Genomic DNA, 22330 nt, shown 5'->3' on the forward strand with positions numbered 1-22330 from the left:
CTTTGTCCAACTTTCGGCGGGGGTTGTGGTTGCTCCAGCGGGGATTTTGGTTCCTCCGGTAGGGGATCTGGTTGTCGATGTTGGGACGATGAGCCACCTTGATAGAATAGTGACTGTGGAGGTGTTTGCATCACCAACGACGAAGCTGTTTGAAACCCATACAGTGATGGGGATTGGTAAAAAGAAGAGCTCCCCAATGGCCCCTCATGCGATCCCTCGTTCAACGGTGGCCTATAGATCGGTGGTCACTCGGCGTAATAAAAAACGGAGATGAATCGGGCCATGGATTCCAACCTGCCATAGGATTAGAAAAAGGAAACATATAAGGGTTAGGATACATAAAAGGGCTAGGATACGTGCTTGGCATCATCTGAAAAGGCTGTGATGTGGGTGTCGTCGGTTGAAGTGTTGGGCCCGGTAACTGTGTGGGTGCTGGTGCTGGGCCTGGTGATGGGTCGGGTGATTGTGATGGGCCTGCATCGTTGTCCCTTTTTCTTGGATTTAAAGGGCCACGTCGTTCCCTTTGGACACGCAATTGCCACTGCCTCTCCTCTACCGATAGTAAATACGGCTTGCCATGGATCCTTAACCATGACATGTATTTTGGCACGCACACTAACTCTAGAACGATAATCGATTCCCGAGTAGGTATATAATCATACCAATCTTCCCACATTTGGATGTAGTGTGACCAGAATCTCGGCCAATCCGTATGCAGTTGCCGTAGGTCGATTTTGTGATGATCATCCAACACCTCAGGTGCCACGGGAATCGGTTGTCAAAATCCAAATTGTCGTAATACTCTGTCCAACTGGTGCATCTCTACGGTCGCAAAGTTGACCAATGGGACTTTCACATGCCATGTGTTTGGATTTTAGAAGTACTCATCCGAAATTACTACCCAAATTGCTGAATCCTCATATGGTGTCCATTGAAACTATATGAACATGATAGAAATATTAGTTATATACATAATACATAATACATAATACTAAATACTAAATACTAAATACCAATCGACTATTTCATGATGGAAATATCAATTTTATTTAATACTTACTTGTGCTTCTGACCGTTGGTCTAATAGAAGCCGAGTATCTTCAAGAGAGGTAGGTAATCGAGCATAACTTACCGAATGGTTCCACCTAATTAAATAAATTTTTAGTATTCGATTATATTTTAAATCTACGTAATAATTGTAAAATCTAATATAAAATTTACCTCGTTATTAGTGAGAATGTATACGGGTGGTCCGCTCGAGGACGTAAAAATGGAAAGAGAAACTGTGTCCATGACTGCAGTAGTGATAGGCAACCTCCAATTTTTACTTTATTCGGTCGCGTTGCCCCGCACATCTCTCGGTACAATGTTGCCAACACGGCAGACCCCCAACTAAATTCACCAGCTGCTCTTAAATCAACGAGTTTCAGCAGCCATCTTAGATGTACAAGATTCCATGTCAAGTCCGGCATCAGATAACCTCCAATTATCTAAAGAATGCATGCCCGAGCATAACGAATTTTTTGCAATTCGGTAGAACCATCATCCGGCTCTGGGAATGTGTCTCGTAACTAGCCCATCTCGATCCGACCTCCGTTAATATTCTCCGGAATAGCGCCCAAAAGCTCGTAGCATACTGCTCCCCAATCACCTGATTGAACAGACTCGGTGACCGTGTACCCGTCCACTGGCAATCCCAATTGCAAATTTACGTCTTCCAAAGTGATAGTGCATTCTCCACATGGAAGATGGAATGTGTGTGTCACGGGTCTCCACCTCTCAATCAACGCACTAATGAGTTTCGGGTCCAGCTTGCATCCCCGACCTACCGTCGCCACGTGCGAAAAACCCGCTTCTCGCAGGTAATTCTCTACCAATGGTGATGGATGACCATGCATATTACGGATATAGCATTGCAATATCCGATCTACAGACTTTTATAAGAAATAATAAAATAAAAATTATTTAAAAATTATAAGAAATTTCTAATAAAATAAAAATTATTTAAAATTGCATAAATCAAAAAAATCTTAAATAATATTTAAAAATTAAATTTAACACTTACCATTTTCATTTCTTCGACGAATATGTGCTTGTTATCGAGACAAATTAATTCTCCGGCCATTGCTAACACGATCAAATTTTTATGATTTAAAAAAAATTAAAAAAATAAAATTAAAGCTTTTTTTAAAATAATTAAAAAATTAAAGCTTTTTTAAGAGGAATTTGAGAGGAAATTGAAAGGAATTTGAGAGAATATTGGAAAGAAATTGAGAGAAAGGATTTAGGTGTGAAAAAATGAAAGGGGGGTTTTATATTTTTTTTTACCGTTAGGGGGGGTCACCAACAGTCAAAAAAGTAGTCGTTGCTACTGTTCACGCGCGGGCAAAACGCTTGAGGGCGCGCTTTCTGTCCACATAGACAAAGCCCTTCCTTGAGGAAGCATTTTCCTGCTTCGTCACTTGACAACGCGCTGACGTGGACGCTTTTTCGGGGAAATAGGGTCATTCCGGTAATTAATTTTTTAATAGGCCCATTTCAGTAATTTTTTAAAAAATAGGGCTTTTATTGATATTTTTCCCACCATTATAATAGACTTAATAATTTATAAATTTCTTGGAAACCATGCCGAGGGAAAGATCAATGGACTCGAATTTGCAGTAACAACAAGAAGAGTAAAGGCAAATGAAAGATCAGTACGGTGGGTTCAAGAGAAGTTATAGTATAAACGTTGTCCTACCCAGAATAGAGGAGGACGAGCCATATTTAACTGTATAAATGGAAATTCTTAACAAAAATTATTTAATTTAATATTAAAAATATAGGTTAATGTGGGAGATGGTGAGGGAGAGGAAGCGGAAGAAGGTAAGGAGAAATGGATTCGGCTTTTCTTTTCTTTTTTTAGCTCTCCATACTTTGTTTTCCTTTTTTTTCTTAATTTATTAATATTATATTATGTATAATAAAAGTAATATAAAATATATTAAGATTTTAATTTATTTAAAAAATGTTCAAAAAAAACACATATCAAGCGGTGATTAGACCTGTTCATGGGCCGGGCCACCTAGCCCGTCCCGAAGGCCCACCCAAAATGTGAAAGGGTTTGGGACAAAAATATATGCCCGAAATATAGGTCTGAATTCACTAAAGGACAAAAAACTTTATTTTTTTGTTTTTTAATATTATTTTCTTATTATTTTCTCCTTATTTTGCTACCATTTTACTATTATGTTGCTACTATTTTGTTGTTATTGTTTAGATATTGTATAAAACTTATTTTATTATTAATTTTGTTATTATTTTAAAGAAATTTGTTAATTTTGTTATTATTTTAGAGGCATTTGCTTGTTAAGTTGTATCTATTTTAGTGTTATTTAAGTATACATATTTTTTAAAATTTATTTTCAATTTGTTGAGAAATATTTATTTTGATGTTTTTAGTATTTTTGATGTATTATATATATTTTAAAATTATATAAAAAATAATATAAAAATTAATATGGGCGGGCCGGGTTTGGCCCAGGTTTTAATATTTTTATCCGAGTCGGGCTTGGACAAAATTTTAGGCCTATTTTTTGGGTCGGGCCAAGACCGGGCCTGGCAAACGGGCTTAAATTTTTAGTTGAACCTGGCCTAGCCCATGCACACCTCTAGCGGTGATTGGATAAAATTTTAAATGACTTAAATTTATAATTAATATTAATAAATGACTTAAATGGTATTTAAATTTTTTTTCTCAAGTTGATATCTTAACTTTTTTTTTTTTACCACAGGTGGTACATTGATATTGAAATAATATTATAACTTAACTTAGGAAAGATCGTTGTCGATTAATTCTCTTGATTTGTGCATTTGTTTAAGAGAGCTCCTTACTCTACCTTACGAATCTTGTCAAAAGTTGCCCAAAATTAGTTTCGAGTAGAACGATCACCTGAGGATTACATTGCATTGATGTGAAGTTGGTAAATTATTAAACTACTTAGAGGCATTGGGTGAGGTGAAATAGTGATACTTAAACTTTAAGCATTTCGCTTAGATCTCAAGATGCATTCATGTCATTAATTGAAAGTCATCCTTAACCACTACATTAATAAATTGAGGTTGTATAAGAAATCTATGTTTTAGTGCTCTATTTTATATATTTTTATTTATTTATTTGTCTTTAATTTTATATTAGTAATTTAGTTAGTTAATGAGTTGGATAATTAGTTCAAATCATATGTAATAATTTATTGTAGCTTTGATCCTCGAAATCTTTTTTAACAGATTTATTTCCTTATAATTATTATTTAACAACGATTGTGTGCACTTGCAATTATGAGCGAATAGTGAACATTATTTTGAGACCCAATTGAATATTGTTTTAGAACTAAATTTATATACATTATTCACATCCTGATCAAGTTTTTGATGCAGTTACCAGAGAAAATGTTTATGATGATCAAACTAGTTACTCGTTGTATTGTTTTACAATAAGGTTATCATTAATTTTCTATGTTACTAAATGTTGGGGATAAATCCAGTTAAGTAAAATAATGAAGAAATTGAAAAGATCGAACACAAATATTTTATGTGGAAAAACTCCTCCAAAGAGGATAAAAAATCACAGGCAAAGATAATTTCATTAAAACGACAAAAACAAAGAGTAAACAGATGGATATAAAACTAAACCCTGAAATCTGAAATAATAACCCTCAAAACATAAACACAAAATTCTCTAAAAGCTTGGAAAAACTAATACCTAAATGTGTTACGAGTTATTGTAGAAGTTAGAGTAATTCTCTGTATTTCTATATCCTTCAATAGAATATATTACACATTTATATATACAAACTATGTCTCTAATCTAGGAAACTGTAAGTTTAGGAAAGATACTAATATTAGGAGATATGATCCCTTAAAATAAGGGATTGTAATAAAAAGAATATTTACAGAAACCCTTAACTGAAGGGATGGCATATATTTCTACAATTCTTACACTCCCCATCAAGTTGGAGGATATACATTGTATAATCCCAGCTTGAATAGGAATTTATTGAAAACAAGCTTTGGCAAAGCCTTAGTAAGAATGTCTGCAATCTGTCCTTCTAAAGGAATGTATAAAAGAGTGGTTGTCTTTTTGTTGACTTGGTCAGCCATAAAATGCCTATCAATCTTAACATGCTTTGTCCGGTCATGTTGAACTGGGTTCTTGGCAATCTGAATGGTAGATTAATTATCACACAAAACTTCAAAGTGATCCTCCTGATTAGCGCCAAGTTCTTTTAATAATTTAAGTAGCCAAATTCCTTCGCATATTCCCAAAGCTAGTGCTCTACATTCAGCTTCAGCACTACTTCTTGCAACGATAGATTGTTTTTTACTTCTCCAAGTTGTAAGGTTACCCCAAACAAAAGTGCAGTAGCCACTAGTAGATTTTCTTTCAGTGAGATCTCCGACCCAACTAGAGTCTATAAAAATCTTAACAGTTCTGTCTTGTGTCTTATTAAACATTAAGCCGTGTCCTGGAGTTTTCTTCAAGTACTTGAGAATTTTATTTACTGCTGCCATATGCTCTTCAGTAGGATTAGTCATGTGTTGACTTATCACATTTACGGGAAAGGCTATATCTGGCCTCGTCAAGGATAAGTAAATTAGTTTCCCAACTAATCTTTGAAATTTCTCTCTGTCTACTAAAGACCCATCTTCTTTGTTGAATCTCAAGTTTGCCTCTATTGGTGTATCAGCTAGCTTACAACTAAGAAAATCAGTTTCTTTGAGTAAATAAAGTACATGCTTTCTTTGATTGATCACAAGTCCTTCTTTTAATCTTGCCACCTCCATTCCTAGGAAATACCTTAGCTTTCCCAAGTCATTGGTTTTGAATTCCCTGTTTAACAACTTCTTCAAATTGCTAATCTCTTCCTTATCATCTCCAGTAAGAATTATGTCATCCACATACACAATTAGGATAGCTTTCTTATTTGTAGAAGTTACCTTGATGAAAAATGTATGATCGGCAAGGGACTGCTTGTAGCCGTTTTTAAGAATGACTTTAGTAAACCTTTTAAACCAAGCTCTCGGTGATTTTTTTAACCCGTATAGAGACTTGTTGAGCTTGCAAACCTTGTTGCTACCTTTAATAGACTTTAAGCCAGGTGGCAATTTCATATAAACTTCTTCCTCTAGCTTGCCATTAAGAAATGCGTTTTTTACATTAACTTGACGTAATTGCCGATCACAATTTATAGCCAAACTTAGGAGTACTCGAACAGTGGTAAACTTTGCCACCGGTGCAAAAGTTTCTGTGAAATCTATCCCATATGTTTACTTAAAGCCTCTAGCCACTAGTCTAGCTTTGTATCATTGGATACTGCCATTAGAGTTATACTTTAAAGATCCATTTACAGCCAACATCATTTTTTCCTTGAGGAAGATCTATAACGGTCCAAGTAGCATTTTTCTCTAGTGCATAAATTTCCTCTTCAATAGCCCTTCTCCATTTTGGATCCTTTAGAGCTTAAACTATGCATGTGGGAACATGTTCTTTAACCAAGGTTGTTGTAAATGCTTGAAAAGAAGCATCAATGAATTATAACCAGCAAATTTTTCAATAGTATGCTTGGTGCACTTCTAACCCCCTTTTCTAATAGCAATAGGGAAGTCATCTAGAGTAGTAGACTTACAGATTTCTTCTTCTATTTCGACAGTTGGACCCAAATCCAATTCTCGGTAAGAATCAGATTGCAAAACAATCTCAGGGATTTTTTTTTTCTTGTGTAGACACGAAGCTGTTTGGGTGGTGTTGTTTTTGGAAGACTTTCAGTGGGAGTAGGTGTATTTTTAGGAAGGGTGTTTACAGTAGGTGTGAGTGAATTAATTATAGGTATTACAGGAGAATCAATGGGAGTAGTCATGGATGACAAATCTGCAAGTAAAGGCGAAAATAGTGGCAATTCTGAAGGTTGAGAATGAAGATTAGAATGAGATACCTGATGTGGCTGAAAATCACTCCATGGCTCCCCTTGAATTTCAACCGGAGTGAAATAGGGATCCTGCTCATAAAATTTTATATCCATAGTGGTAAAAAATCATTTAGAATGAGGATGATAGCATTTATAACCCTTCTTAAGCGAAGAATACCCAACCAGTACACATTTTAAAGACTTAGGGTCTAACTTGGACTTATTAGAAGCAATATTTTGGATAAAAATAGTGCAACCAAAAATTTTAAGTGGCCAAATGGAGGAGATAGGCTTAAAATCGGGAAAGTTGTAATAGCCCGATTTTAGGCCTAGTCGAAACAGTGGTTCGAGACCACAAATTCGACGAGGAAAAATTTATTTTTTATTATATTTTTATGGTCTATAATTTCATAGAATGATTTCGTAAAAATTTCGTTCAAAAATTTTGACGTTTGGGCACTCAATTTAGCCAAAATGACTAAAGGCCCGTTCTTTTTCCCGTTTGAGAAGGACTTTTTCACTAAAAAGTCCTTTTCTCTTAAAAGGAACCAAGAACAACCTCCTTTTCTCTTACAAATTCTCCATCAGAAAAGTGCTTCTCTCTAGATGGAGAAGCTAAAAATTTCTCCTTTTCTTCAGCGTTAACTGCTTTTGGATGATTATTGACCAAATTCTCCCCCAAACGTTTTTTCCCCCTCTGCTGGTTCCCCAAATTTTCTTTCCCCTCTGCTGGTGAAATTGGAGCTTTATACCCAATTTCTTTTCCCCATTTTCGGCTTTCAAAGCTATTTTCTATTCTTTGTTCCTCTTCCACAGGTGAGAGTTTCTTTTATATTTCTTCTTCTGTTTAATTAGTTCCTCTTCTGTTTAATATTTTCTTTCGCTAGAATTTGATTGCCATGCTTCATTGTTATAAAATACTCTGTTCTTTCGTGCCGTAGCTTTCACAAGGCATACACGTGTTTGGCTTTAGGATTTATTTTATCTGTGTTATCATACTTACAGTAGCTAGGATCAAAGAGATGCAGCCAAGCACACACTCTATTTATGTTTGGTATTTCTTGAAGCTGTTGATTTAAGCTGGTATTTCTTATTTATAGTTCTGTTTACACTATAGTGCAGCCAATCACACACTCTATCTATGATCTTATTAAGAGTTTGAAGCTGTTGATTTTGCTGGTATTTCTTGAGACAAATGATTTCAACTATGGCTTCTTTTCTTGTTTCAATATTCCTTTCTCTCATTGTCTTATTTTGCTCTCTTTCTGCTTGTTGAACTTCCCCAATCAATTCCATTTGTTGCTTCTTCTTTTTTCTTAAGAAATGTGAGAATGTTTGTTGTGTACCCTGATAAGAGAAAAAGCTTATCTTTTGCGGTTAGCATAAAGGGTTTGTTGTTGTTGCTGTTTTGTTTCTTTCTTTCATGTTAGTAACAGAGTTAAATGTTGAAAATGGTGCAGGAATAAGGGGATATTATTTGTTGCAATTGATCAAAATAGACCTCTTTCAGAGCAGGGTCCTTTTGATATTGTATTGCACAAGGTTAGTAGATATTTCTCGGTATATGTTTAACTGTCTTTCATTTACCTGTTCTTAAATTTTATTATGAAGTGATGCATACTCAACATGACCCATTTTTTACCTCGATATTTGTTATATCATGCTTGAGGAAGTGGCTGGCATAAGGATTCACTTATTTGCAAAAATTCAGAAACGATGACAACAAAAACTTATGACCTCAGCAAGATGAAAATTCTTACATTCAAATTTCCTAGTAGTTGTTCTTTGGAACTTGGATATTTCTCTTCTTTTCTTTTCTTTTTTTTTATATTTTAAGATTAATACAAGTGTTAAAGCTGCTTAAGTCATACTCCTTGGAATCTATTGCTAGAATATGCGTTCATTACTCATGGGATACCAAGTTCTAATTTTTTTTCCTCCTAATATGTTTTAATCTAGTTCTTTAGCAATGTTGGCGTACGTACTAGTAAAAGTTCTAGCGCTTGGCTAACTCATTCATGTTAAATAAGTTCTATGATGCAATATATTTTAATTGTCTGAAAAAAATTTATACACGTAGGTCACGTGTGTAGTACTATGTGCAGGCTACTACGTGTACCGGAATGATAGGTCGCATGTGTAGTACTATGTGCAGGCTACTATGCGTACCGAATAGCTTCGATCACGTGTGTAGTACTATGTGCAGGCTACTATGTGTACCGGAATGATAGGTCACATGTGTAGTACTATGTGTAGGCTACTATGCGTACTGGATAGCTTCGATCACGTGTAGTACTATGTGCAGGCTACTACGTGTATCAGATGAAAATGGTCACATGTGTAGTACTATGTGCAGGCTACTATGTGAACCGGGTATCATTTATTATAAGGTGGTTGTTATGTGTTGATTCCACTGTGTATCTGTTATTATTCCGAAGTGTTCATCGGGAAATTGACTATGTGTAATTGAGTGATAAATATATATGTGGAATTGAATTGAAGATTAACTTGAAATTGGAAATGAGAAATTGGATTACTTTGAATATAGTGATCAATTGAATGAATTGTATATGAATTGAAATGAACTATTGGAATGAGATGTGAAAAATTCAATGGAATTGAGATAGTGAAAGGGTGAAATTATGAAAGAATACATTTTACAACAAAACAGTTTAGATAGCAACAATTGTGTGACTTTGAAAAATCACCAAAAATGGTGAAAATTGAATTAGAGAGTGAATAAGATATGAAATGAAATCTTAATGAATCTATTTTTACATAAAAGAAACAGAGAAGCAAAAGAGTTATATATTTTGAGATATTTGAATTTTAGTGAGGCAGGGTCGGATTGATTTCGGAATCCCCTGTTCTAACTTTGGAAAATAATTAAAAATTATAAAAAAATAATTATGAGTTATAATTTATATTCTTAGAATCTTTAATGAGTCTATTTTCAAAGGAAACAAATGACAATATCATCCAAATTCTGTACAATGAGATAATTCATTTTTAGTGAAGAGAGGTCAGAGATGTTGAGCAGTGAAAAATGGGTGAATTTAAAGAATAAACTGTACTAATTGGCCAAGTCAAAAATTCTGAAAGTTTGATGGTAAGAAGATATGTGAGTCTAGTTTTGGGGAAAATTAACGGATCTTAATTTTGAGCTCTGTAGCTTTGGATAAAAATGATTTAGTGACTCTGACTCAAATAGACAGCTTTGAATTTAAATATAAGTGAATAGTAAAATTATGTGTAATGCTATTTGAGCATGTTATATACATAAATGATGTGGGATGGAGAGGAGGAGGAGGACAATAAAGTATATGAATGAATTGTGTATAATTGGTTATATGTCTGATTATAATCGATAAACGTTGAAATAGGAGTGATGTTTATATTGGTGCATTACTGGTCATGGTAAGCTCATGAGAGAAAATAAAGTTTCATAGCATATGTGTGTGGTATATTTGGCATGAAGTGATGTCATCAGTAACTCATGAATTTACTCATGTTGGTAAGTTGATGCATAATTATAGTATTCAAATATATACGTATTTGTAATATTTTGCTATGTGATTTAGAAAAAGGGTAATAAATAGCATAATGAAAATTCGGCCATGGTGCTAGTTTATGTTAAAGGAGTGTTTTATGGCATATCTTAAGTAATGAAATGTTATAAATTTTGAGGTTAATTTGTTAGTCAAATAAATGACAAATGAATTGACTGCGTGTTCGTAATTTTGACATATGCTTGGTATATGAAACGTAATAATATATGCTTGAATAAACTTTAAGTATTCGAATGACATGGATTTAATGGTGATAATAATCGAATATTGAATTCATGAAGCACAGGTGATGTATTATTGTTGTGTGATAGCTTGGTTCGAGAAATTGATTAGGTAAGTGGTAAGTGGAAGCATTTATAGATTTAGAACAAAATTTGGAATGAACATGAAATTTAGCTCAATTAAATGATTTCATCAATTCAACATTGTGTATACTAGAATGTGTTAGTGAATTACATATTTGTAAATTAACATTCGAAGTTCGGTAAGTGATATATGAAATTAACATGAAAAGATTTATGATTGTTATTAATATTGATTCTAACATAAAGTGGATTCTTCAATATTGGATTGATTTAACGAATATATTGAGCATATGAATGGGTATGTATTGAGCCTTGTATACCATAATTAGCGACTCGAAGATAATAATTTGAAAGTTTTTAATTTGGATGAAATTTTATAACTCGGTTTAATATTTCTATAAGTGTATTTATTCTGGTAATGCCTCGTACCCTATTCCAGCGTTGAATAAGGGTAAGAGGTGTTACAATGTGACATCACCAGATTCGGCCCTAATGTTTAGGCCGGGTTTGGGGTGTTACAAAAGTGCTGCAAAAATATAGATTGAGATGTTTGAAATTTTAAAACCTTATTAGGCATTCGGTTGATTAAATATGTGGCAATTAATAAGGCTTCCCCCTACAAATATTTGGGAACATTATTTGTAAACAGAAGAGATCGAGTGACTTCAACGAGGTGCCTATTTTTCCTTTCGGCAATGTCGTTTTGCTATGGGGTTCCAACACAAGAACTAAGCTGAACTATGCCGTTTTCCCTAAAAAAATCACCCAAAGACCTAGCAAAAATTCACTACCATTATCAGATTTAAAGACCTGGATTTTAGACCCTAATTGAGTGAGAACCATGTTATAAAATTGCGCAAAAACACCAGCAGTTTTAGATTTATCTTTCAGCAAATAAGCCCAAGTTATCCTACTGTGATCATCAATGAAAGTGATAAACCACTTACAATTATCATCATTCTTCACCCGAGAAGGACCTCAAATATCACTATGGATCAAAGCAAAAGGGTGAGAAGGCTTGTATGGAGAAGGAAAATAAGATGATTTAGTATGTTTGGCAAGAGAGCAAACTTTGCAAGAAAAAATATTTGGCCTTTTATTAATGAATAGAGCAGGAAACAATTTTGCAAGGTATCGAAAACTAGGATGACCTAAATGAAAGTGCCATAACATAACAATATCAACTTTTTTTAAAGCGGTAAAAGATTTGAAGATCTCGGTTTTAGGAGAGGAAAGGGGAATGTAGAGGCCATTCTACAAGCTGGCCTTACCAATCATCTTCTTCGAGTTCAGTGCCTGCAAAGTACAATCAAGATTATTAAAAATTGCAGAATAGTGCAAGTCTGTGGAAATTTTACTTATGAAATTAAGATTGCAAGCCAGATTTGGTACAAAGAGAACATTTTAAGTGCAATTTGTTCATTGAGAACAACAGTGCCATGTCTTTCTATTTTGCACAAGGAACCATCAGCAGTTTTGACAGCTTTACCAAAGGTTTGGAAAAAAGTGCGAAACAAGGCCTTGTTACTAGTCATATGATCTATAGCACCAGAATCGATGATCCAATTAGGAGTCAACTGAGAGGAGAAAAATGTTGTAGAAGAAGGGTTACCTTCTAGTTCTTTCATGACCAGATTACCCTCATAAGACCCCTGAAACTTTCCAAACAGTTTTTGAAGTTCAGCAATCTACTCTTTGGTAAAGCTAGTGCCAGATATGGTAGCGACAAGACTTGATTTATTATCTCGAGAGTTCTTGGACTTCTAGTCCTAAGGCTTACCATGAAGCTTCCAACACTTCTCCTTGAAGTGACTGGGCTTTTTGCAATGAGCACACACCAAGGTCTCCCCCGTTTGGAAGAGGGAGATGAGTGATGTGTCAGTAAGGCAAATCCTTCAGGAGTGGAATATGGTTCATCAAGCATCATCACACACCTTCGACTTTCTTCCTTCTTGACCATAGAGAAAGCCTCTCAAAGGGAGGGAAGAGGAGAAATAACCAGGATCCTGGCGCGAACCTCGTCCAGGTCCTTGTTTAAGCCTTGTAGAAATTGAAAAAGCCTTCACTGAGTGACAATTTACTGATAAAGGGCAACATCTCTTGGATCTGCCCAATCATGCTGTGCATACAAATCTAATTGCTGCCAAAAAGTGGTAAAGGTATTATAGTAGAGAGTAACGGGCATGGTTTATTGCTTAAGGATTAATGCCTGATTTTCAACATGATACAATTCGGCAATGTTATCAATGCTAGAGTAGGTTTCGCGAACTACACTCCAGATGTCAGCGGCTGTGGTGTAAAGAAGAAAGTTTCTGCTTACACTTGGGTTCATGGAATTAAGGAGCCAAGTCATAACCTGACCATTGCCACGCATCCACCTAGCAAAACCAATGTCAGACACAGTAGGCTTCTTGATTTCACCAGTAATATAGCCCAATTTTTCTCTACCCAAGAGAAAAATCTTAACCGATTGAGACCATTCTAGAAAATTGTTGCCATTCAATCGATGACAAGTGATAGTTAAACCGGACGAATCTGATTGAGCATCAAAACCAGAAAAATTTTTTGGATTTGAAGTAATCTCCGGAGTAGAAGAAGGAGATGTAGAATAAGAAGTCTCGGACATGGTTTAGGTTCGAAAGAAACCGTAACCTAATCTGATACCATGTAGAAGTTAGAGTAATTCTCTGTATTTCTATATCCTTCAATAGAACATATTACACCTTTATATATACAAACTATGTATCTAATCTAGGAAACTCTAAGTTTAGTAAAGATACTAATATTAGGAGATATGATCCCTTAAAATAAAGATTGTAATAAAAAGAATATTTACAGAATCCCTTAACTGAAGGGATGGCATATATTTCTATAATTCTTACAGTTATTTTTCTAGGGTGGAAAATGGTATATTTATTGGCTAAATTAGTAGGTAAAATAATATTAAAATAACATACACTAATTAGAGTTTAAATGGAAAACTAAAACAAAGTTTAACTGGAAGAAGCTAAAAAATGCGAGGCATAACTCCACAAATCTCCACCTTGACTCATATTTCCACAACACCTTTGCCAATGCCCACTACAGGCTTATCTCAAACTATGTATGATATTAATTGAGTCGAAATTGTTCTTAGAAGCTGGAAGTCTTCCAGTCTTCAACTTGTGCACTACCAAATTAAAACTGAACTGGGTTTGATTTCCACGAATGTAGTGCCGTACCTTTTCAAAACATGCATCTAAAAGAGAACCTCTCTTATACGAAATGGTCATACATTTCCCTCCTATGACCAAGTTGTCTTCACTTCAAACGAGTCCTTACATTTGACATTGTCCTAATTGTCCTGTCTTGCATCTTGGTCTGAACAGTATCAATACCGATTACCTTACTAGATGAACCATTCCACATGCACACAACTCCACATTCAACTAAATTGTATGTGGAGAACCAGTCATTGTTGGGACATATGTGGAAAGAACACCTCGAATCTAGGATCCATTCGAACGTAAGCTCAGAGCTTTACTTGTTAACACCAACAAGAAATTACCACCCTTGTCATTAGCCAAATTAGCACCAATTGAATCTTTCTTGTTACTCTCAACAACCCTTTTATTTCGAAGTTTGTAATAATCTACCTTAACATGACCTAACTTCTTATAATAGCCACATCTCTTGTCTCGCTTCCTTTATGCTACCAAAATTGAAGCTTGCCTATCTAACTTGCTATCCGAACCAAACTCATTGTCGATTTTACCTTTTCTCAATAGATGACCTTTCACATATTTGAATTATAATTATCTCTACCATAAATTAAAGTCTCCTTGAAAGACTTGTATGAAGAAGGTAAAAAGCACAATAATAGCATAGCCTAATCTTCATCGTAAGTCTGAACATCAATATTTTTAAATCATTCCAAAGATTAATAAATTGACTGATATGACCTCTAAAGTGCTCACTTTCGTCCATGCGGAACGTGTATTAACATTGTTTCAAAACTAATCAGTTAGCTAGAAACTTTTTCGCGTAGAGGGTTTGTAACCTTTTCCATAAGGTGAATGTCATTTTCTAACTCAAAACCTCTTGTAGCACATTATTTGTTAGACATAATTGAATTATGGATAGAGCTTTTTTATCTAACTTATCTCATTCTAATTTATCTATGTCTGTAGGCTTATTCTCTGTAATGACCTTCTTAAGATTGCTCTGAATTAGAATCGTCATCCGAACTTGCCACAAATTGAAATTTGTGATGCCATCAAACTTATCAATATTAAACCTTGTTGTTGTCATCTCTAAACGGGTTGATTGCGAAAATCGAACTAGCTCTAATACCAGTTTGTTGATGATAAACCCAATTAAGCAACAAACAAGTAAAATAGTGAAGAAATTGAAAAGATAGAACACAAATATTTTACGTGAAAAAAACCCCCTGAAGAAGATAAAAAAACCACAGGTAAAGATAATTTCACTAAAACGGCTAAAACAAAAAGTACAAAGATGGAGATAAAACTAAACCCCGAAACTCGAAATAAGAATTCTCAAAACATAAACACAAAATTCTCTAAAAGCTTGGAAAAGCTAATACCTAAATGTGTTATGGGTTATTTTCTAGGGTGGAAAAAGGGTCTATTTATAGGCTTAATTCGTATGTCAAATAATATTAAAATAACTTACACTAATTAGAGTTTAAGTGGGAAACTAAAATAGAGTTTAACTGGAAGAAGAAAAGTCGAAAAAATATGAGGCATAACTCCTCACTAACATCAAATCTAGTAGCAAGTTTGTTTAATCGATGTTTTTGTTATTATTTTATTTATTTGCAGTTATATATTTTTAGATTTTTTAAATTTGTTTCCTTTTTTTTCCCTAAAATTTTTTGTTTTTTAAATTTGTAGTGGTTGAATAAAAAAACCGGTGATTTGACAATCAATCTAATTCTCATAACATTAATTAAATTGTCTATGTTTAAAATTTTAATAAAACAAAAACATCTAAAATATTAAATATTAACTTAATATTAATATTTTAAAATCTAATATTAGTTAACTATTTAAAAATATAGGTGGACTTGAATAAAATTTTATATCTAAATTAGAAACTAAGTTATGCTTGGACAAATATAAAGAGTACAAAGATCGTACATAAGCTCTACTCAATCCGGCTCATTAATTCATTAATCATAAGCTTTAAGTTAGAAGGTGTAAAATACTAAAATTAAAAAATATACATAAATTTAAGTTTATATTTCAAATTGAATTAATCTTATACAAATATAAAATATAAAAATATATATACATATCATATATAAGCTGGATCGGACCCGGCTTATGAAGTTATTAATCATAAGTTGGAAGTTAGAAGGTGTAAAATACTAAAATTTAAAAGTTTAATGGAGTATTTAAGGCAGAAGAAAGCGGATAAATTACAAATAAAAGGCGTCACTTTTCGTTCTATACAATTCAATTCAATTCAATTCTTGCTTTCTTTTCTTTTTCATTTTTGCTAAAGATTGGATCAAATTACACCCACAAATATTTTGTCCCATAATCTGATATTTTTGAGCGCTTAATCGTATTTTTGGTCCTTCAACATTTTCAAAAAAACAATTAATCCCTTACTAACTTTTTACGCTAATTTGAACCCTTAAACTAATAAAATTGGCCAAATAGACCATTTGATTATTGTTAACCATTAGTAGTTAACGATAAAGTTAATATGGCCATTAACAGATGCCACACCAACACCGTTTGCTGACATGGCAATGCCACAGCTTCATTAATCATTGAAAATAAAAAAAAAATCATTTTTTAAATAATGCGTAATGAGTTATCTAGATTCATTTAAACCTGGATACTCATATGCTTAGATTCATTCAAGAAGTATAGAAAGACCAAAAAAACAATTTATTAAAAACCATAAAAATTTATTAAAAATAAATTAAATATTTTATAAAAATATTTTTCTCATTTTTATTAATTTATTTGACTAATATGACTTATTTTTAAGTATATCAAACACTGAAATCTTTTTATTTTCTCATGTAAACTATTTAAACTTCTTCTAAAATATTAGGCCTTGCTAATCATCAATTTTTTTTTGAATTAGTGATCAATGGCTATACTTTAATAAAAATAAGAAAAATAAATTTTATAAAATATTTAATTTTTTTATAAATTTTTTTTATAAAAATGAACCTAGAAAACAATATATCTAGATTTATTGTGTATTATTTAATAAAATTTTAAAATAATTTTTTTTATTTTTTGATGATGTTTTTGTGGCGATGCGTGGCCTACCACGGTAGCCTTCGATGATTATGTGGAACTGGCACGTTAGCTATTAGTGATGATGTGACATTGTCATGTCAGCCTTTGGTGATGGTGTGGAATTGCCACGCCATTGATTAGTGATAACATGGCATTGACATGTCAACAAACGATGTTGATGTGGCATTTATTAAGGGTTATGCCAACATTGTCGTTAAGTAGTCAATTTAGTCAATTTTATTAGTTTAAGGACTCAATTGGGTGCAAAAAGTTTGCAAGGAATTAGTTGATTTTTTAAAAAAAGTTCAAGAGTAAAAAATACTATTAAGTCTATAAAATATTGAAAATGGACATAATGCTAAAATTAGCCCTTATATTTTTTTTGTCGTTTTGACTCTAATTTCTTTTTTCTTTTTGATCATTTTGTTTTCAACCTTTAAAATTTAGTTAAATTGCCTTTTTGGGACAAAAAAGTCGACTAAGCTGTTAAAATTTTAATAGAATTAATGTGATAACCAACATGACAATCCACATGTACTTCATAGCTAATGTGAATAATTTTTTTCAAAATATTTATGATTTTTTTGAAATTTTAGTAAATTTTATGTATTTTTTAAATTTTTATGAAATGCATGTGGACTGCTATGTGGGCCACCACATCACTATCATTAAAATTGTAATGGTCCAATAAGCTTTTTCATCAAAGAAAAGTAATTTGACTAAAATTTGAAGGTTGAAGATTAAAGTGATAAAAATAGAATTAGGGTCAAAATGACAAAAGATGTAAACGGTAGAGGTCAAATTTTCTTTATGTAGAAAATATAACACCTATAACAAGATTTATATACAATGTGTCAAAAAAAATGGTATGTTTGGAAAGCCACTCGGTAATTGAATTTGAGTGTAATTTATTCTAATTACACATGTGAACATATAATTCTTTAAACACAATTATAACAAAATATGTTAGCATTTGATACACTATTGATAAAAAAATTTAATTCCATAAGCAAAGTTCATGTGAACTTCATTTGCTTGCTCAAATTTTGTCTATTATAGAGAGGTGGTTGTTATATACCTATAATAACATGTTGTTATAGAAAGATAATCGATGTAAGTTTATCATAGGATTCATATTGTGAATTTCCATCAAATAAAGAAAGTAAGAATTATGAAGTGAGAACCAAATCAACAAGATTAAAAGATGTATAACAGATCATGTATTATTACTTTTATGCATATTTTATTTTACATTTTTTCACATTATTAATTATAAAATTCATAAGTCTACCAAGTTCAATTAATCAATATGAATGATCAAATTAAATTAAATAATTTATCAAGAGTTACTAAATTCAACTAATTAATTTATAAATTTACGATATTCTAAATTTATAGTAGAATATTTAATTAGGGAACTTAATAGTTTTTTGAATTAACATATTTAATTATGCTCATTAGAGATTATTTTCATACAATAAAACATGAAATTTAATCATTTTATTGAAGTAATGTTTTAATTAAGATCATTTCATTTAATAGATGACAATGAATAGACTTGCTTATATAAAATACTATGATTTTACTTAGAAATTTAGACCATATGTTATTATAAAAACTAATTTAATAAAGGACGTACTTCATAACTATGAATGTTATTGTTATAAGGGGTTAAAATAAAATATAAAAACTTAATTCTTCTAGAAACTTGACTACTATAGCAGAGAGGGTTGACTACTATTTATAACATCCTAAAATGTATGTAAAAACTAGCCCCAAAGTAATTAATGGGCTTCTATTAAGGTGGCCCAACTACAATCGATAGGTGAAACTCTCAACAGTCTTAATAAAATATTTGCATGCAATGTGAAGGCGTGCCAAAAGCTGGTGAGGTCGTAAATGAGATGAGGGTGAGTGGGTGAAACTTTCTGCTTCGTTAAAACCAGCGAGCATTTCGTGTTGTGTACCGCACCACCACAAATGAATATCTCCACCTCTTCTTTTTTGCATTCACCGCCATTCCTCTAATAAATACTCACCCGCTCTTTAACTGCGTTGCAGTAAAAAATGCGTGAAAAACAAGTTGAACCATCACATCGCCTTACATTTAATCTGCTACATTTAGGGTTTCAGTTTATTAATCATTGTCTTACCTTCTCAATCAATACTATGTAAAACCAAGTTGGCTAACCAATTGATCAATTTCCAGGTGTGAGTGGAACATTTGGGCTCAATTTCCAGACTCCAAACGTAGGCTGTCAAAACCAAGTTGGCTAACCAGTTGACATTAAATGTGTGTACCCTACAAATGGTAAGGTCTCAACACATTGGGCCATGAAATTTCTGAATTGGTAATGCCTAAAGAGCCTGTCTCAACACTGTAGTTGATAAGATTGTGATGTTTGACAAACTAATACTATGTGAAAAACAAAAAAGCTAGTAATTATCAAGCCTTGTATCAGAATATAGAACTGTCATAAAATGGAGACAGTGTTGAGTGTTGGCTAAAAGCCAAGCAAATAGTGACCCAACTTTCATCTATCGCTATCCCCTTTGTCCCACATGGACAGGAGACAAGCTTGTTTTCCACTGTTCACATGTCATCTGGGTTTTCCCATATACAATGCTTCCAAATCATCTTATAAATTACACTTACTTTTATCATGTAGAATCCCCATATTTACTAAAATAACTGCAATATACAGAGTGTGAGAAAACAAGTATCTTATAGTTAATGTACAGTGAAAACAAAAACAATCAAACAAAGAAACAAAAATTACATTTAAGAATGCCAGAAACGGCTCAGAAAACTACGAAATCTATTGGTAGATAACTTTCTGACAAGTCTTTTGGCGTCAGAGACTTGTGCTTCTGCAAGTTTCTCTATGTATTTTAGGTAGCCAGAACTGGCTATTTTTCTTCTTCCACTGTTGCAACTTGTCAATGAAACTAATATAGAGAGCAAGAGCTGTTTATTACCTGAAATTCCTTCCTCTTGATCAAGCAATCTAAGAAGGAAGTGTATGTTTCTATCATCTGAAACAAATCTATGTCGATTTTTAGGGACTGAGACCAAACTGGAGAGTGCTTCAATTGCCATTTCACGCACTTCATATGACTTAGCATCCAACAATTTGACAAGCTCTGCCATGAAACCAGCATCTCCCATCGTCTTTCTGGCCTCATCTGATGTCCCACAAAGCTTAAACGTCAACTTAAGTGCCAGTTCTTGAAGGGAAACTTCGCCATTGCGTAGGAAGAAGAGTAAATGATCCGTGAATCCGTAATTCATCAAGGTGTTTATGCAGTTTTGTGAAGGGAAACATAGATTCTCTATTGCTCTCAATGCTACTTCTCTTGTTTTCGAAGAGGTTGCCGATTTCGGATCCGAAACTCGTAGTAATGCACGAACTGATTCCTCCCCAGAAGCTACGTTTTGAAGCAACTCCATTGAATTAATCAGCACGATTTCTTCTTTTGATCTTGTTAGCTTGATGAATGTTTCAATGGCACCTTCTTCGACCATAAACCTTTTAATCTCTTCAACACCAACAAGGTTTCTCAACACCCCACAAGCAAGACCAATTAGTTCCCCTCCAAAATCACCGCTTGAACATATTTTCAACAGTGCCGTCACCCCACCATCAGCTGAAACTGACCATGCATTGTCTGAATTTACAGTCAATGTCTGAAGACACCTAACAGCTCCTTCTTTGACCAAATTACTGCCGGTTTCCAAAACCCGATTTAAAGGGCCAATAATCCCAGCTTCAACTAAAACCCCTTTATACAAATCAAACCCAGAGATTAAAGATACAATCTTTGAAGCTTCTTCTTGAATTTCCATCTCTGGTGAATCAAGAAAATCGACCAACACTTTCACAATGTCACTAACTTCAAGTGCTACAAGTTTCATGTACCTTTCATCTTCAGCCATAACTTGATATAAATTCACCAAGGATTGCCTTTTCATTTCTATATCACCAATCTTCAACCTTGTCAACAAATCTCTTACATAGAACCTCATGTCATCTTTACAAGCACCAAAACCAGGCCTGGAAACAACAATGGCGAAACCATGGCTCAGAACCCCAGCAGTGTAAATCCCTGAAAGATTCTTTACATGGAGATCAAATTTTGCAACCATCACATCGAGGTCACTTTGCATCAGGAGCTTTCCACTGTAAGAAAGATCCACACATCTTCTCCCGAGATCATAACACTCGTTTACAGTTGCCAAAATGGAAGGAACCACGTCAGAGAAGGCCGCTGTGTTTTCACTTGAATCACAGTTTCCAACAGCCATCAACCCAGAACTCATCTCTTCTAGCTTCTTTCGAATGAGTTGCCATTTAACATTAAAAACCTTGATAGAATGTGAAAGAGAAATCAAAGAAGATATAACCTGAACAGCCTGCTTGATACTAGATTTCATTGCAGTGAAAGATTCTGTTGAATTCTGGTGCTGCTTTTGCATTGGTTTCTCTTCTTCTCCCATTTTTTTTTTTGGACCTTTTTCTTCAAACTCAATGCTTGCTTTGAAGGAAGGAATCTAACACTATCAAAGAAGAGAGAGAAAGAGGGCCACTGACTGCATATATCTAATCTAAAGTTATCTTTTCATGTTGCAGCTGCAACTGAAATGGGGGTCTTTAATTTTACATTTAGAATAGAGGGCTGACCGTTTAGGTGGTGTAACAGTGACAAGTCAATAGGATGAAGATAAGGGAATAAATTTCTGCCATAATAACAAGGGTTAAAACTTAAAAGGGTAGCTGAAGCTCACAGCGTGAAAAGAACTGAGGAGGGAGATGGTTAAAAGGGAAAAAGAAAAGTAGTGTATCTGATTCTGATCAGTGATAAAGGAGTTGAAGGGTTTCATCTCTTTATTGATGATTGTATTTGTAGAACACTGTACATGCATGAAGGGGGTTTTACAGTGGGTTGCTGTGGGGCCACCTATCTACAATAAGGTTTCTTTAGAATCTCATCAGATCTCATGAACTTTCTATTTACCTTTCCACCGTTTCAGTTTAATTGTATTGTAATCTGTACAAGGTAAGAAAATGAATTTATGGTAAAAATTTGAATTTTGATATAACGTAAATCAGCCTTAATTTGATTGTAATTCGTAAACCTTAATTCTTAATTACTCAAATGTAAATCAATCAACCAACGAATCTTGTTGGCTCATCTTTCCCACGTTAAATGTTAGCTTCTTTCTTCCATTATTTTTGGAGCAAGTG

At 33.6% G+C, this 22330-nt stretch overlaps 2 protein-coding genes across 2 annotated transcripts; both read right to left on the reverse strand.

Annotated features, from left to right (window-relative positions):
• Nucleotides 1-5211: 5211 nt before the first annotated feature.
• LOC121218414 (uncharacterized mitochondrial protein AtMg00810-like) lies at nt 5212-6150 on the reverse strand. Its single transcript, XM_041095589.1, has one exon. The coding sequence runs from the start codon at nt 6148-6150 to the stop codon at nt 5212-5214; it is 939 nt and encodes a 312-aa protein (XP_040951523.1).
• A 13643-nt stretch (nt 6151-19793) lies between these two features.
• On the reverse strand, nt 19794-22069 carry LOC107900619 (vacuolar protein 8). Its single transcript, XM_041095886.1, has one exon. The coding sequence runs from the start codon at nt 21580-21582 to the stop codon at nt 19867-19869; it is 1716 nt and encodes a 571-aa protein (XP_040951820.1). The 5' UTR covers nt 21583-22069; the 3' UTR covers nt 19794-19866.
• Between the last annotated feature and the right edge of the window lie 261 nt (nt 22070-22330).

This window comes from Gossypium hirsutum, chromosome D06 (assembly GCF_007990345.1).
Source record: "Gossypium hirsutum isolate 1008001.06 chromosome D06, Gossypium_hirsutum_v2.1, whole genome shotgun sequence".
NCBI lineage: Eukaryota > Viridiplantae > Streptophyta > Magnoliopsida > Malvales > Malvaceae > Gossypium > Gossypium hirsutum.